General features: G+C 45.0%; 1 protein-coding gene across 1 annotated transcript in view; it reads left to right on the plus strand.

Annotated features, from left to right (window-relative positions):
• Positions 1-465: 465 nt before the first annotated feature.
• LOC131558730 (putative per-hexamer repeat protein 5) overlaps positions 466-12,369 on the plus strand; it is a 76,650-nt gene continuing 64,746 nt past the window's right edge. Inside the window, exon 1 of the mRNA XM_058806720.1 lies at positions 466-637. Within this exon, the coding sequence (XP_058662703.1) occupies positions 466-637 (172 nt within the window). The remainder of the gene's footprint in view (positions 638-12,369) is intronic.

The following is a 12,369-nucleotide window of genomic DNA, read 5'->3' on the forward strand; positions in this document are numbered from 1 at the left end:
GTTCCAGCTGGTATCACAGCCCAGGAGTGCTGGGACACACAAAGCACAACTCTGCGGAGCAGTTCTTCGGAGTGCAGAAGTTTTGTGGGTGCTGTGGGGCTGCTGAAGGAGGGGATCGCGTTAATTATGGTTTGTAACCCCTGTACTCGCGTTAATTATGGTTTGTAACCCCTGTACTGTCCCTGTCCTTGTCCCTGGTCCCTTCTCTCTCTCTCTGCCCCATTCCAGAGCTGCATCCTCTCGCACCCGCGGCTTTCCGCGGCTCCCGTGCTGCTGAGCCGGGCACTTCAGCCCTTTCTCCTCTTTAAATCGTGTTTTGATTGCCACACCTCTCGCTTTGCTGTCGGTCTATAAGCAGCCAGAGCGCTCGGGCGGATGCGGGGTCACTTCTAGCAAAGTGACAGTCTGTCATCCCCCGCCAAATCTGCTGGCGCACGGTGTTCTGTCGGACCGCCTGGCTACGGGATGACCCCATTAATTCAGAGCATGACTCAACAATCTCAGACCCCCTTCTGGCCTTTCCCCGTCCCTCGGGAAGGCCCGGACACGCTCTGCGGTGCTCGGGACCCCCATTTGTCGCCCGCTTTATCCATCGCTGTCACCGGGCACGGATCGCCCCAGCGCCGCCAGGTGGCGCGTGGGGGCCGGGCCCGTGCGCGCTGGGCGGGGCGACCCCGCGGGCCGGGTCTGACTGAGGGGTGGGGGACCGGGCCGAGGGACAGGGGATGGGGCTGAGGGTCGGGGGACAGGGCTGAGGAACAGTGCTGAGGGACAGTGCTGAGGGATGGCGGACAGGGCTGAGGGACGGGGGACAGGGCTGAGGAACAGTGCTGAGGGACAGTGCTGAGGGACAGGGGACAGGGCTGAGGGACGGGGGACAGGGCTGAGGAACAGTGCTGAGGAACAGTGCTGAGGGACAGTGCTGAGGGATGGCGGACAGGGCTGAGGGACAGGGGATCGGGCTGAGGGACGGGGGACAGGGCTGAGAGATCGGGCTGAGGGACGGGGGACAAGGCTGAGAGACAATGCTGAGGGACGGCGGACAGGGCTGAGAGACGGGGATCAGTGCTGAAGGGCAGTACTGAGGGACGGGGGACAGGGCTGAGGGACAGTGCTGAAGGACAAGGGACAGGGCTGAGAGACTGGGCTGAGGGATGGGAGACAGGGGACCTGGCTGAGGGACCGGACAACGCTGAGGGGCCGGGCTGAGGGACGTGGCTGTGGGATGGGACCGGGCTGAGGGGCCGGACAGGGCTGAGGGACTGGACAGGGCTGAGGGGCATCGCTACCCAACGGCGGGAAGTGAGCACTGCAGGCTTTTCTGGCAGAGTTTGTTTCCAGTTTATGTCCAGGGCCACTCACTTTACTTTTTCCAAACTCCTATGAGTTTCGATGGGTCGTGGTAAAGATGAACTAGGGGATGGGGATTTGCTGCATTTGTCTGTAGACAGGCTTTGCCTTTAGGTGCCGGTGAACATCTCCACAATCTTGTCCTTAATATGTTCCAGTCTCGAGTTCATATTTTTCAGTAGCCTCTTCCTGCCTTGTTAGTTGTGTTTTGAAGGTCTCCGCCAGACCTAGCTGAGTTGTTCCCAAGTGCACAAACACAGCTCGTCTCCTAGGTGGGCACGCATTTAAAATAATCTATATTCTTTGGCAGGAGCCGGCCCCGGTGAGCTGTTTCATTCCCTCGGGAGCTGAGGGAGCGCTTCCCTGGGCTGTGGAAGTGCAGGGAGCGCCATGGACACGGGCAGGCACGCAGCAGCTCTGCTGGCCGGGCAGTAAAGGTTTTATGGTTTAATGTCTCCTGCGTTGAAGTCTTCTTGGACAGAGAACAATATACTCGTATCTTAATATACGGCTGCACTAAAGCTTCAATGACTGGTTTATTTCAAATGTGAGTTCATTAGCCCGTTTGTATACAGTGAAATAGACAGCAACTGCGTTTGTTTCTCAGGCGTTGCTTTTGGGGGTAGCAAGGCTGCAGGGCACAGATGGGCTGAGACACTGGTTGTGGGCTGGAATATTTGTGCATCAAATATTACTGAAATACTACTGTTCAGAGGGAGAGGACTCCAAAGTGACTGTGCCTTTTGTGTGTGTGTGTGTGATTTTTTTTTTAATTTTTGTTTTTTCCCCAAACACCACCCCCTTCCCTCCCACACCCCTACATTTGATGTGAGCCTTTTCTTAAAATGATTTTTAGGGTAGGGTATGGCGCTGTCACAGTCAGCACATACAGCACGAGTTTATGCCTTTGGGGCTTAAAGACTGATTGCAAGATAGGTTGATCAGGCAGACATTGTCTATTTACGAGATACTCAAGGACTCCATTTTCTTAATGTGTTTTCTCTCTTCTCAGCCTGTTACAGGAAGCAGTCTGCAATTTGTGTCCTGTGAGTGCTCTCCATTGAGCCAGGCATGATCTGGGCTTTGACATAGAGTTTCTAGTGAACTGAACATATGTGAATATATATTTGGCTAAATTGTTTTGCCTTGCTGAAGGTGACAGTAGGTATTCTGAAATTGCTCCTTATTTGGTGTAATGAGACCTTTCTGGTCTCTCTTTGCCTCTCAGGCACACCAGAGTTATTAACCAGGGGGAAATTATATCACCACCATGTGATTTCTTTAAAAATCATCCAGCTAAGGAAGTCACTCTTCTTATGGTAACAAGAAATGAGTACATCATCTGATGTTCTTTTCCTAAGCCTAATTTAACTGCTTGAGGGGAGATAGGCTGCTTTGAAAACAACTACTTTAATTAGCATTAAATGGTTGGAATTTAAGTGTTTTGGGGGGAGAACTTTGTTGGTAATGAGGTAAATTTTAGATTGACCATATAAACACACCTTGCATGTGTTTAAGCTTTCTGTTTCTCATGTGTTTAGTCAGTTTTGACATACACAAACTCTGGGTCAGATGAGCTACTGAAGCAGAGCACAGCTGTGCTGACAAGAAAAGAGCTGTGCCCACGTGTGCCAGCTGAACACGTGTCCCCTCTGTGGTCACACTTCCATATGATTTATTTTGAAGTAGAGAATGGGGTGGCTTCTCAGTCAGATACAGGACTTATGTCAGAAATGAAAGTTTTTATTTCTGCCCTGGTCTTGGCTTCTTGTGCAACCCGGAGCAAGCACATAATTCCCTTACTCTTTGTCTATAAATGGAGTATTATTAAGTTTAAATCAGTGATGCACAGAATGGGATAAATACTTAGATTAGTTGGCCTGCAGTGTCAGTCAGAGTGTGAAAATAAATACCTTCTAAAGCTGTGAGCCAGCTCCTCAGCCAGGTTCAGCTGAAATGGTTTCCCTAAACCCCTGGAGGTATCAGGGTAGGTTCATATGATCTCAAGGCCTGATCCATGTGCCTCTTGGGGGGTCTTCTGGAGTTCAGCCCTTGCAAAAATACCAAGTTTTGCATATTGGAGATGCTGTAAAGGCTGGAAGGAATGTGTAAATGTTACTTACTAATGGTCTCTATTATTAGAAGGAAAAAGGCTCATGTTAAATTTTTCAAATTGGCAGTGCATTTAAAGCTGAAGCAAATTTGATTCTGCTGGCTGCACAGAAGTGAAATAGGTCACCATCACTACTATGGTGGGCTTTTTTCCTTCTTTGCTTTGACAACACTTTACAAAGCTTGAGGAGAAAAATTATACACAGCTGTAGTATACTTACTTTAATTAAAGAAAAAGCTATGTCTGTATAATCTAAGGGAAGGAAATAATAAAGCTGAGGAAACACAAAAATATCTGCAGGCTACTTGGCTTTGGTAAAATGACTTTGTATTGAAAATATATACTGTACTTTCTCAATAGAATGTAAAATATTATTTATTTACTCTGTGATGAGGGCTGACCCTCTTATTTCTGTCCCATATTAAAGGGTGAGGGGCATGAACACTATCTCCAGGTTAATATTTCACTGTTCTCCAAGTCTTTTTGTCCTTGTCAAATATTCCACAGCTTTTGTGTATGGCTGAGCTTTTCTTGCTAGATGTGGTTAGGAGAGAAAATTAGTTTTGGTCCACGCCATGTAGACCTCCAAAAGAAAAGGCCTGAGGGGGAGATTTTATTTAGTAACCCTTCACGCCCTGCACAGCAGCCAAGTGCCTCAGCAGAGCCCCAGATGCCTTTGTGCAGCTGTGGGAGGCGCCGTGTGCAGAGGGCAGCTCAGCTCCACGGTGCCCTCAGCAGCACATCCCTCCAGCCCTGGGCTGGCAGCACTTCTGTGGGGTTTGGGGTTTGGGAGGGTCCCCAGGACCAGGTGGGAGGTGAGAATCTGACTCCAAGTTCTCAGCAGGCTGATTGATTATTTTATTACATATATTATATTAAAGAATGCTATACTAAAACTATACTAAAAGAGAAAGGATACATTGGAAGGCTTGGCAAGAATGAGAATGAAAGCTCATGACTGACTCCACAGAGTCCAACACAGCTGATGGTGATTGGTCATTAATTAAAAACCATTCACATGGAGCCATTCCAAAGCACAGGAGAAGCAATCCGATAATCATTGTTTTCATTCCTCTCTGAGGCTTCCCAGCTTCCCAGGAGAAAATCCTGGGCAAAGAGGATTTTTCAGAAAATGCCACGGTGGCACTTCTGCTCTGGGGCTGTGCTCTAATCACACCCTGCAGTGTCTGCACAGCCCTCTGGGCTTTGGGTGTCCCCCCCGTGCCCAGCTCAGGGTAACCAGCTGCTGGTTTATAATCCATAAACAAATGGCTGGGGGTACAGTATGGATGCCAAGCCGCAGAGCACTCCATGCCCAGCTCCAAGCTCTGGATCTGCACAGAATATCTGTCTTCTACTTCCTAGGCTACTGACATCCTCTGCCAATTCTTTATATGGCATGGGTCCATTTCTTTTCAGTCCCTGTGACCAGCAAAGGGTGTCTGGGTGACAGAGTAGTGGAGTTCAGTTGTTTCACAGAAATGTGTTGCCTCTTACCAGCACAGGCTCCTGATGCTGTGACCACCAGGATGTTAAGGGTGAATAATAAAAGAGGATGGATGCACTCCATTTTCATGCAGACTGGTAGGTGGGCAGTCCTCAGCTTTAGGACATCAGTGTTGGGATACACATGGGAAGATGTTGTTCCCAGACATCTTGTGTCTAGGCAGATATCCACATTAAATAAGGAAAGACCAGGAGGGAGAATAAGCTGGGAACTGCAAGTCTGTGCCAGGCAATAAAAGCATGTAAACTATGCTATTTGACGCTTGGAGAGAATCCAATTTGGTTTTCCCCCCTTGTACTGAAGGTGATGAGAAATGCTGAGCCTGGTTCTGTTCCCTCACTGCAAAGTTTAAGATAAATATCTCCACGCAGCTCGACTCCAGGGGCAGGTTTTCTGTCCCTACTTTGTTCTCTATGTTTAGGCTATTTGCAACTCTCTGACATTTTGCTAGAACTTCTATGGCTTTTCTTTCATCAGTATATATTTTTAAATTACAGTGTTCTCCTTTTCCTCTTCTACATCCACCAGAGACATGAGCATTTGTGTTTTGCTAGAGCTTTTGCAATATGTCGGTTCCCTTCCGTCACAGGAGAATGTTGGGTGAAAAGAATACTACTGCTTTGTCCCTGTGCTTTCTCCTCTGTTGTGTCACTTTGTTCTGCTAGACAAACTATCTTTGATTTAGTGGGCTTGAAGTATGAGTGCGTAATGGATTATCTGTCACTGGACCAAATCCATCATGGTTAACAGTGTATTGACAGGGCATATGGCAACTATCCTTGACCTGAGGTTTAAAGTACCTGTTGTCAACATCATGAGGTTCTTGCTCCTGCTTGGCATGAAATTTGATGCAGAATATTCTTTATCAGCTCTTTTATTATAATATATGTACTAGTTTTGTCTCTGACCCTTTTTTTGTCTTTTTAACTAGTATAGGCCTCCCTTTTCATTTGTGTAGCAGAGAAGAACCCAGCCAGACAGCGCTCAGAGTTTTAGAAATAAAGAGAGAGAACTTCTTTTGATTTCAATAGAAGCCAGCCTTTGAACACTGAGATAACTCTGAGATGTTCATTGTAGTTAGGCTGCCATTTAATTTCCCAGGCCAGGATGTTTTACATATTTATCTGTGGTGCCTGTTTTTGGAAGGCAAGTATGGAATTATTTCTGTCTGTTATGGCAGTTCCTTTGCTCCTTTACTCACTTTAGGCTTTGTGCTTCAGCATTTGTTTCCCACAGCATCATTGGATGTCATAGCCAACGTTCCTGCTGTTTGCTGTGTAGCAGCAGAGCTGCAGTAGTTTCTGTGGGAGAAGGAGTCCTTTTCCTCCCCAGGGAGGGTGTTTTGGTGTCTGCCCCATGCTCCTGATGATGGGGCCTGACAGAATCACTCCTCTGGGCTGTGATGGACCGATGAGGTAGTGCTCTTGTTCCCAGTGCTAATGGTGCTTGTCTGAATTCAGAGATCCCAAGGCTGATTTAAGCATGTGAACATCCCTGCTGGACTTACTGGTACCTAAGTTCAGTATGTGTTTAAGTGCTGTGCTGAAGTAGGAGCTTATTTTGGGTCTCCATGCATCTTTACAAAGATGAAATAGTGATGTGGAGTAAGTAAAGTAATTACTGCCAAGTGAAAAGTAAAAGACTTGGAGGAATATTATTGATGTACTTTCAGGAGAAATGTATTTGGTCAGCTTCCAGGCAAGCAGTGTCTTTGCTGTAGCTTGGCTTGTGGTTTGTGGACAAATGAAAATAAATTTTACCTACAAACAGTGGTACTAAACCTTCATCTTACTTATTGGAACATCCATATATTCACACAAGAATGACCCAGCTTCTACCAGAATTGATTTTTCCTCATTGTTCCTTGTTTTGTGGAAATGGGGGGTGTTTAGCCTGGGGAAAAGGAGGCTGAGAGGACACCTTATCATTCTCTACGCCTCCCTGAAAGGATGTTGGGAGGATGTGGGTGTTGGTCTCTTCTCACAGGTAACAAGTGATATAATGAGAGGAGATGGCCTCAAGTTGTACCTGGGGAGGTTTAGATTGGGCATAGGAAAAATTTCTTCGCAGAAAGGGATGTAGAATATTGGAATATGCTTCCCAGGGAAGTGGAGGAGTCACTATCCCTGGAGGTGTTAAAAAATCATGTAGATATGGCACCCGAGGTCATGGTTTAATGGTGAACAGGGTGGTGGTACTGGGTTGATGGTTTCTCTTGATGATCTTAAAGGTCTTTTCCAACATGAGGGATTCTGTGATTCTATCCAAATGCTTTCTTGCATTGTCTCCTAATCCAGACACCTGAATGCCTTCTGCTTGCATAATTAATGATATGTTAATATCTTTTCTGCTCCTTATCTCCCAAAGAGGTATTTTGATGAGGAAGGAGAAATGTTTTCCTCTGTGGACCAGCCTGGAAATACATACTGTTGGCAAGGAGGAGGTGACAGTTTGCTTCCTGTTTGGGTCAGAAGTGAGGGGGTTTATGGTGAACCTTAGCTCCTGCTCTTCTGTACCTGTTCCTTTGTCCTGTTTGGTCCGTGTAAGAAGTTCATAGTGGGATCATGGTGCTCACTGCAAGCTGCCTGTGAGAAAACAAAATTGTGATCCTAAGTGGCTAATCAGCTTAATCCTTACAGCAGAGGCACAGGAGGGTTGATCTCCACCATTTCTGCTGCTCCTGTTGGCAGCCACGCTGCTGCTCCATGCCCTGGCAGAAGGTGACACCATGCCACTGTGCCCTGGGGGACACTGTCCTGGGGGTGGGGGAGTGCCTGGCCGTGAGTGACCACACCATGGTGTACATCTGGAGCCCCACAGGATGTTTGAGATGGCCGGGGCCCAGCCTCCTACTGCTGTGCAAACAGGTGGAAACTCTGAGCTTTTGTCACAGCTTGAAAACGTGGAGATGTGAAATACATTTTGTACCCACAGGTATTGCTGATTTACTGGTTTTTGTGGGAATTCTTGCAGGCATGCAAAAGGGTAATTATGTGAGTCATATTCCTAGAAAAGCTTCAGACATAATTCTTAGGGGAAACAATATCAGGCACTATCAGTTGATTTGTATGTAGACATCTAAGCAATAGATCATGCTTTAAGAGGATCATGTATTGCAAAACCACAGGGTTCCAGCAAATTTATTTCTTGGGACAAAGCTGTGGAATTAAGTAATTCTGTGTCCTCCTGTGTTTTTCATTATATAAGTGCTTAGCTTCTGCAGACAAAACTTTAAGGAACTTTGAGCATCATCATACAAAGACTTCAGACTACCCTTTTGCCAAAAACTCCTAGTGAATGAACAAATTCAAAAGAAAATATCATTCATCAAGATAACCTGTAGTCGAGCACAGAGGAGTTGAACTGAAAACACAGGCAGACAAACTGCATCTTACACACTTTATATTCTTCTCACGGTGAGAATTTGAAGATACCCATCTGTTTGATTCTTTTTTCCCCTTAGCTAGATTGTAATATCCATATATTCCTCATGTCCAGTCCAGCTGAACTGAAATATAGACCTGGCTCTGTGTGAGAGCTGTGATGGATTTTATAACTATGTTCCAAAGTTTCACATTTCTAAGTGCCAGACCAGGGAACTGCATCTCCATTTCAGAAAAAAAATGAGCTCACAGTGTGCCTGCTGTGTGATTTGTGTGCCAGTCACACCTCTCGTCGCTGTGTTCAGCACACAGGCAATGCACTCCTGTGGTTTGCTTGGCTCAAGCCTGTGGAAAGCCAGGTTATGAGAAAGTGTTTAAAGTTTTTATTAAGGCATTTATTGTGGTGCAGTGTTGGATTGTCACCTGCAGGAGCCCAAATGTGAAAGCAGTTTTGTGACATGCACGTAGTACAGCAACAGCATAGGGATGGAGCTCAAAAGGAGATCATTGTTTATAGTAAATATGAAACAAACAGCTATTGGAGGACAAATAAGTGATATTGTCAGGAATGGTACTGACCTTTGTTTTGTTTTGGACAAAATAATGAAGTCCTTATTTCGTTACATCTGTATAAAACAAAGACAGAATAGATATAAAATACACAGCTCTGACCTCACTACTTCTTTACAGTGACATAACCTGGTACTTTTTATCCTCTGTTCCTTTAGCTAAGGTGGGTATGGTACAAGTAAACTACTGTAAAAACAGATACTGATGCAGATGAAAACCTGTTAAAAGATTCCTTTTCTGTACCCAAGGAACTGTTCACAATAATCATTATTCTTCTTTGCATGATACCCGACTGTGTGAGGCATTACTGTTGTTACATGTTTATTACTGGTTTTTGTTGTTTATTATTAATATTATTAGATGTTTATCTACTATTAGACATTTACTGATAGATATTTACTGTTATCAGACATTTATCCAGATGTTTATTGACTATTAGATATTTATCAGTTCTTAGATGTTTATTATTAGATGTTTATATTGATAGTTTTTTACTATTGTTAGATACTTATCTGTTATTAAATACCTATAATTAGTAAATATTTAGAATAAAGACTCAACAAGGTAAAGCCTTGTCGAGCCTCTAAAGGGAGGAAAAGATGCCTCAGGTTTCAGCTTTTATATTTTTCCCATTCTGTGCTGCTTTAGTGTGAGGGTCTGGGCTTCACATTCAGGGATGGTGAGCTCTGTGCACAGAGCAGGGAGACAAAACAATTCCTGCTCCAGCTGGGCACCAAGGACAAATGATGCCAATCTCAGCCCCAGAGCACAAACCCCGTGGGCTGCAGAGAGAAAAACAAGCAGGCTGGGAGTGCCTGGGCTAAAGCTGCAATGGGACAATGAACTGCAAGGTGCAAATGGAGCAGAACTGATCCCAGGCAGAGAGCCCGGCAGCGCTCGTGCATTTTGGGGCCATTTTGGGTCATCTTGGGTGCAGCCCTGGCTGGGCTCTGGTGCTGCCCAAGGTGGATCCATGGAGGAGATGCTTTGAATCAATCCCTGCTTTATTCTGTAGCTCTGTCCAGCCCCTGCTCCAGGGCAGCCTTCACAAGGCATCAAGGTAGATACAGGATGTTTTAAATTTTCAGAGAAAATTTTTGTAATGTTACCTTTTAATGTAACAGTCAAACAGCTGCTTCTTCTCATTGCTATGAAGGTAAATGAGATCCTGGTCAAGGTTTCAAGAGAGAGAAATAAGTGGATGCTTTGTATAAGTAATGCCATTGGCTGGGGGGGAAGACAGAGAAAATAAAAAATAATCTTTTGCTCATGCCCTTCTGTAACTCTCTGTGGAAGTGCACACAGAGGGCATTGCAGAAGGGCATGAGCAAAAGACAAAAAGCAAGTGTTTCCAGAAATCACAATTTTTTGTTACAGGATTTTTTTTAGATGCTGTCAGAAGTTTTGGCACCAGTTGTTGTTGTAAAGAGGATGGTGTGTTAAGTCTCAGATTTAACCCATAATTCACCTATTTCTTTTAATACTGGAGATAAACAAGAACTGAAGTATAGGCTGTTTTTTTAAATTTATTTGCATTTCATCATTTCCTTGTCATGTGTCACTGATGACCTGTTCTACTGTTGGTTCCCTTGTTGTCCATTCACTAATAATCTCACAGGAGAGCTCAACCTCGTTTTCTAAGTGAATTCCTTGATTGCTGAACTTCATCTATGAATGAAATACTAATGCATCTCCTTCCCTTCACTCCAACCCCTTGGACATTTCCTCGTTCCTTCAATGACATTCATTGTCACACCGCCTCTTCCACCCACCAGCACAAGAATTCAGAGCACTCTCACCAGCTCCTGTCTCAGGACTTGGGTGTGACCATGTGCTCCTTTCCCAGTGGCTTCCCTGCAGGCTTGTGTTTCCATGCAGTCCCTTTTGGCCATTCCAGATCTTTGATAATGGTACCATTGCTGAAATAAAGCGTCCAGCAGCATCAGAGTTAGTTAAACTTTGCTCAATTGAAGTGCTTGTTGAGCACAAAAGAACTGACATTGCCAAAGACGTGAACAAATACTCATCCTTCTCAGATTTAGGGAACTACTGAAATGCTGCTCCTTTATCAGCCTTGGGGTTTGGGGGGAGAGGTTTGGATTGTTGGGGGATTTGGGGCTTTGCGGATATTATTGTATTTGCAGGGTGCCCCGTGACAGGAAGAAATGATGAATGTGACTCCATGTTCTCAGAAGGCTAATTTATTATTTTATGATACTATATTATATTAAAGAATACTAAACTGAAGAATATGCATAAGAAGAATACTGTATTACTAAAGAATACAGAAAGGATACTTAGAAAAGGCTAAAAAGATAATAATGAAAACTTGTGAATTTTTCCAGAACCCCGGCACAGCTTGGCACTGTTTGGCCAAAGAGTCAAAACAATTCACATGAAACCAATGAAACAATCACACTCCAAACACATTCCAAAGGAGCAAAACACAGGGAAGTAAATCAGATAATTATTGTTTTCCTTTTTCTCTGAGGCTTTTCAGCTTCCCAGGAGAAAAATCTTGGGCAAAGAAAATATGAATGTGACAGGGGTATGGTGATATTCTGCTAGTCCTGAAGGAGCAACCAGCTGATGTCCCCAGGTTTTCTTTCTGGTTTCTGACCCAGAAAGGCAACTCCTTTATTGAGCAGATGTGCATGGGACAGGGAGAACTGCAGTGAACGTGGTGAGCAGAAGGAACTGAACACTCTAAGTGAAGAGTCAGAGGAGCTGATCTGGGGGACCTCGCTGTACATCTGTGAGTGCATGGCCTCACTGGGAGGCCAGGAAAGCTCGTGGGACACCCTCAGTGCTCAGTTTGTCCCATTGTTTCAGGGACCTGTGGTGGGCTTGGGGGTTTTGGTTTGTGATACTTAATGCTGCTGTTCTTTGTAATTAATATTCTTTGTGATTAACACCTGCTCAAGTTTCCCCAGCGTAGTGGTTTTCCAAGCTGGTTACATAGAAGCAATCTGGGCTTCTGCACTTCCTGGCATAAGGTCTTCTAGTGGAGAGATGTGAGAAGATGAGAAAAGGCTTTGGGGTCTTTCCTTTTCCTCTGGTGGTTAAATGCCAGGGCTTTCAATAACTTCAGTTCCAGCTGGGTTGTTGGGATTCTGAACTATGTACTTCAGCATAGCTTATGGATTTTAAACTTGTCACATTGTACTTTTATTATAGATATGGTCTTGCACTTGCAAGCTGTTTTCTTGGTCTTTTGCCAGCAAGGCTTTTGTAGCAGTCCTTGGAAGATGCCCCGTAGCAGGTCCCTTTTATAATATCTATCATTAACACCTCTTTGGCATCTCGAAGCATTTCTTCTTTGCTGGAGATTGGAGCAGTTGATTAGGCAGCCTTTTGCTGTCCTCAGGCAATTTCTCAGTTTTCCACCTTGTTTCAAATCTACTTTTCTACCAGAGGTCCTGAAAAAAGGTTGTGGCAGGGCAACT

The sequence above is a fragment of the Ammospiza caudacuta genome, chromosome 6 (genome assembly GCF_027887145.1).
Source record: "Ammospiza caudacuta isolate bAmmCau1 chromosome 6, bAmmCau1.pri, whole genome shotgun sequence".
Lineage (NCBI taxonomy): Eukaryota > Metazoa > Chordata > Aves > Passeriformes > Passerellidae > Ammospiza > Ammospiza caudacuta.